Source organism: Hordeum vulgare, chromosome 5H (assembly GCF_904849725.1).
Source record: "Hordeum vulgare subsp. vulgare chromosome 5H, MorexV3_pseudomolecules_assembly, whole genome shotgun sequence".
Classification (NCBI taxonomy): domain Eukaryota; kingdom Viridiplantae; phylum Streptophyta; class Magnoliopsida; order Poales; family Poaceae; genus Hordeum; species Hordeum vulgare.
Window position 1 is genome coordinate 143,855,348 of NC_058522.1, and position 4,866 is coordinate 143,860,213.

A 4,866-nucleotide genomic window follows, 5' to 3' on the forward strand; every position below is an offset into this window, starting at 1 on the left:
AAAGTTGGGGGGCATAGCCCCTCCAGAGTTGTACATAGCTCTGCCACTGCTTGCAGAACCTATACATGGACTCAAGGCAGGTGGACTCACTCATCCGGACATACTCACCAGTGAGATCATCAGGAACTTCGTACGCAGGCATCCGAATGGCAGCAATCATTTCTGATAAGAGGAGACATCAATCTTTTCAAGGACATCCGTCTTGCACTCGAAATATTTATCGTACCCCACCACCCCCTCCCGAATGCGGTTGAACACATGCCTAGCCAAACGAAAATGGCACAAAACATGTGATGTTTGAAGAGCAGGTTGGGGGTCTTGAAGTAGTCGTTCCAAAGTAGGAAATGGTCACTCTCCCGGTTGTGATTCAATGTCGGCGTGTGCCCCGGTATCGAGCCCCTAAACAGCAGCCGCTGCCTACTTAGATGGTCATGGACGACCAACGCACCTGCCACGATCTCCTCATCATCGTATGAAGAATCATGTGAATCGCAAAGAATGTTGTAGAAAAAGAACTTGACGCGGGGGTTCATTTGTGCCTTGCGGACAAACCGTTGAACACCTTACGGGTGTCCTGGAAGAAGTTGGCCGGTGAAGAGCCTCGCACCCCACCGAGACAAGGCAGCAAGGCAGCGGAGCTGGAGGCGGCGCCGGGAGATGAGGCGACCGGAAGGGTGACCTATCTATGGACGCATGGCTGGCGGCGTCGGTAGAACTCGACGACGACAGTGGGAGGTGGGACGACCTGGTGAGTCGGGGGCGAAGAGAGGAAGAGGAGACCGGCCTGCGTGTCACCGACTGGTGGGTCAGGGGGAGGAGAAAGGCGGATGTCGCGCGCGTTCGTTTTGTGTCCGCGGGGGCGAAGAGAGGAAGAGGAGACCGGCCTGCATGTCATTGACTGGTGGGTCAGGGGGAGGAGAAAGGCGGATGTCGCGCGCGTTCGTTTGTGTCCGCATCGACGCAGATGCGGCTCAAATTTAGGCCTGAAATAGGTCGCGGCCGGACAAAAAACGAACGTGCGTCCATTTAGGTCGCTACGTTGGGTCGAGTTTTGCGTTCGTGATGACCCAAACGGATATGCACGGACAAAATGGGTCTTCCAGTTGAAGTTGCTCTAAAAAATGGCCTAAATTTCAGCAGTTGAAGTATTTTAAGTTGCATATATAGCTGAGTAGCCTTTTCTAGCAGCTTCAAAAGTTCCCTTAGTACCCTCTGTTCCTAAATGTAAGATGTTTCGGCCGTTTAATTTGAACTGACAAAACGTTTTACATTTAGGAACAAGAGGTGTACAAAATAATTCTCTTATCAGATAAACAAATGGAAACTTTGCTGCATTTTGTTCGAAACAAAGTCGCCAAATCATTTAACTCTGTATCAGCAGGAAACAAAGTCGACGAATCATTTAACTCTGTATCAGCAAGGAATCACGCACTATTAGCTCAGTGCCATCTCTTTCATCGATTCACAACACATAATTATTAGCTCAGACCCCCAATATCAACCTACGACCTTCAAAAAAATGAGCCAAGAAACCGGCTCATGTGTCACAACATTTTGCCCCCTCAAGTTACATGTACAACAAACAACTTCACGAATGAACAACCATATGGTATATCTCCTACAGCAGTCAGTTTCTCTCTAACAGTATACTAAACTGGACACTATCACAGTTTAACGCTGGACAGTCACCAAAAATGTCACTGAGATTGGTGATGGAAAAATTGCATCCCTGGAGGTGGCTGCAAAGGCCTGAACTGTGGGGCACCAGGCTGCTGAAGCGTGAACTGCATCTGGGGCGCAACATTCATCTGCATTTGCTGCTGAAGCATCTGCTGTGTAGGTGGTTGCGGCTGTGTTTGTGCCCTTGCTAGGTTCATCATCTGCGGCGGTGGCGGAGGTGGGGGTGGATTCATGGTGCTCATGCTGTATGGCATGCCCATAATTAAACCTCCAGGCTGCTGGACAAAGTGCTGTGGAGGGGGCTGATAGATATTGTATTGGGGATGTGGCGCAGAAGCTTGACCTTGCACAGGAGTTTGCTGTACCAAGATTGTCTGGGGCTGCTGTGCTGCTGTGGTGACCATTGGCGGCATTGGTACAAAGGCAGCAGCATTCGCAACGCTTGGGACCTGTGAGGATTGTTCGACTTTCATCCTTTTATCTGAGCGTATCTCAGATGAATTTTCCGCAGCAAACTTGGAAAGTGCAGATTGGAGTATCTGCTGAGAATTTGATGACGATGCGATCTTGTCCGCAAGGATAGCAGCGGCTGTCTTCTGCTGGCCCTTTACTTGCCCATTAGAGAGTGAATTTCCTGGCTCTGCTGATGATGCTAGCTTGGAAGATGGAATGATTGGCTCATTGTTCAGCCTCCGTTGCATGTTGGCTGTTTCTTCTACCATTGCTTCAGCCAACTGTCAACAGAAACATCAAAATAGTATTATTTATAGATGTTACAGATAAGCTACAAGTATCAACCTCAAAGGCTTTGGGATGTTTGGAAAACTTACCTGCAACTGAGTGCGGACCTTCTCCAACTCAGATTCCTGAATAACTTTATAATAAGATTACACATATCCAAGATAAAGTTGAAAGCCATGGACAAAGTATCAACCCATGTACATGAAAAAACTTAAAATATATTACAATTTTACTGATAAAACAATAATTCTTACCTGTTCCTGCAATGCCTCTTTCAATTCAGACACAACAGCTGCTCTATTTTCTTCAACTGCTTTGAGCTTTTCAATCCATTTTTCCATGGTAGCCTCCTCATCCTTCAATTTTGTGCAAAGAGTCTCACGACGAGGATCCTCAGCTACAGAGAGAGAGAATAACATCACAAAACATGCTAAGGTAGCCAAGATGGAGGACTCCTGTTAACAAACAGTACCTTTGCTACAGGCACTGTCAACATCCTTCTCCATCTTTCCAATATGACGCATAGATGTCTTGCAGTTTTCCAGGTCAGCATCTTCATCTGCTTGTTCACTGAGAACAGCATGCAACGCAGTTACAATTCTCTCTGCAGTTCCTCCAACGCCTAGTCTCTGAAAAGACAACAGCAAGACTAGAATAAATTCTACCCATAATCCACTGGCGAAATATAGAATGTTGTAAACAGGGAGAAAATCTTACCAGTTTTACAGAACGTGAATCTCTTTTAACAATCTTGATGGATGAACTGTGAGAGCGCTTTTTGGTCATATCTAATACAGGAAGGGGGGCAGTTCCAAGCATCACATCCTTGATGCCCCCGGCACGTAAACCAAAAACTCTCCTTTCTTGCCATATATCAACCTAGAACACAATGGTGCAGTTTCAATCAAAGTAACTCATTGTGATTATCTCCTAACAACATATAGCAACAAGAGTTAACCAACTATAAGTATAGATATATGATACTCACCAGCCTAGAGACCGTCTTCTTCCCACGGTCGTCGCCCTTTTCAGCTACATCTTTAAGCATCGTTGGGAGCACCTTCCAGAATTCTTCTACAAACTCTGTACCATTGCGCTTACTGTTCTGTAGGATGTCATTAGCCAGATAAAGGAAAGGGACCTTCTGTTCATTTCCAGAATTATGGAACTGCTTGGCCCACGTCTGGACAATTAGCTCTGCATCCTTCCGATGGTAAATGCACCAATGCGATAGCGCTAATGGCCACAGGGTAAAAGTCAAGGCAACAGCCGGATCATGGTAAGACATGTTAAGACAGACAAACAGTACAGGATTTATGCTCCTGAATCCTTGAATGCATATCACGATATTAGATCAAATTACCGTTTTTAAGTAGGCTTTAGTGTTTTACCATAAGCAGCAAGATTCAGAGAACTCCCGTGATGTACGAAAAAGAAGGGGCATACAATGGAGACAAGAATTTGCAATTTTTAGAAGCCACAAAATGCTTTCTCGCCCCCTTCGTGCTTATTCCCATTCACGGCTATATCCTTTCGAATAAGTTGGTGGATATACACAGACATAGCATTGGCACGAGAACTAAGGAGGACAAATTCAGAAAAAGGGTCGTTCTTTCTGCAGAAAGTTGAATATTCAGCGCAGAAAATTTGCAACTCGACACTAAATTCAGAATCACCAAACAGATCTCTCGAGTGGTTTGGGCTACAAAATCAAATCAAGGATACTTTCGATGCACTGCTGCGTGTTGTTGAGCTTGGCGAGCTTGTCGGCCAGTATCTCCTCGCTGAACGCGCTGCTCATGGCCGCCTGCCGGCCGACCCTCGAATCGTCGCTACGTCGTGGATTTGTAGGTTGTGAGGGAGGTCGCTAGCTGATTGCTAGTAGGAGTGGAAGCGTGGAGACCGCGGCGGCGACGGCTGAGACATCGGCCGCCGAAATCTCTACGGGCGGGTCAGGTGTGGATTGGATCGCGAGGTCTAGCCGGCTAGGGTTTGGACTTTGGGAGGGAGGGAGGATAAAAAAGAGGAGTGTCACTCGAATCGGTTCGGGCGCTTCGCTGCCTCGCCGCCGGGCTGCTGCTCTGTTTCCTCGGTCCTTCTCTTTCTCACTTGTTTATACCAAGTATGCGAGCGTGCAAATACACGTCTCCATTAATATAAAAATATACTCTCTCCATTTTCAAATACAATATCTTTTAGAAATTTTACTATAATATGAAGCATTCTAAAATATGACTACATACGTATGTATGTAGTTTAGAATAAAATCTTCAAAAGATCTTATATTTAGTAATGGAAGGGGGAATGTAAGAATTAACATGTAAATTCTTTTATTTCTTTTAAACAAACAAAGCTGCTTACCTGTTAGGTCTCCATGGCATTCATTGAGAATGTATTTGAAAAAAAAATGCCTATATGTAAAGAAATTTGACATGGTATACCATA

At 45.7% G+C, this 4,866-nt stretch overlaps 1 protein-coding gene across 1 annotated transcript; it reads right to left on the minus strand.

Annotated features, from left to right (window-relative positions):
• Positions 1-1,401: 1,401 nt before the first annotated feature.
• Positions 1,402-4,506, minus strand: LOC123395218 (regulation of nuclear pre-mRNA domain-containing protein 1A-like). Its single transcript, XM_045090169.1, has 7 exons — positions 4,147-4,506; positions 3,410-3,657; positions 3,139-3,300; positions 2,894-3,050; positions 2,676-2,818; positions 2,511-2,546; positions 1,402-2,414 (listed from the first exon to the last, which is right to left on the minus strand). The coding sequence occupies exons 1-7, from the start codon at positions 4,220-4,222 to the stop codon at positions 1,698-1,700; spliced, it is 1,539 nt and encodes a 512-aa protein (XP_044946104.1). The 5' UTR covers positions 4,223-4,506; the 3' UTR covers positions 1,402-1,697.
• Positions 4,507-4,866: the final 360 nt, after the last annotated feature.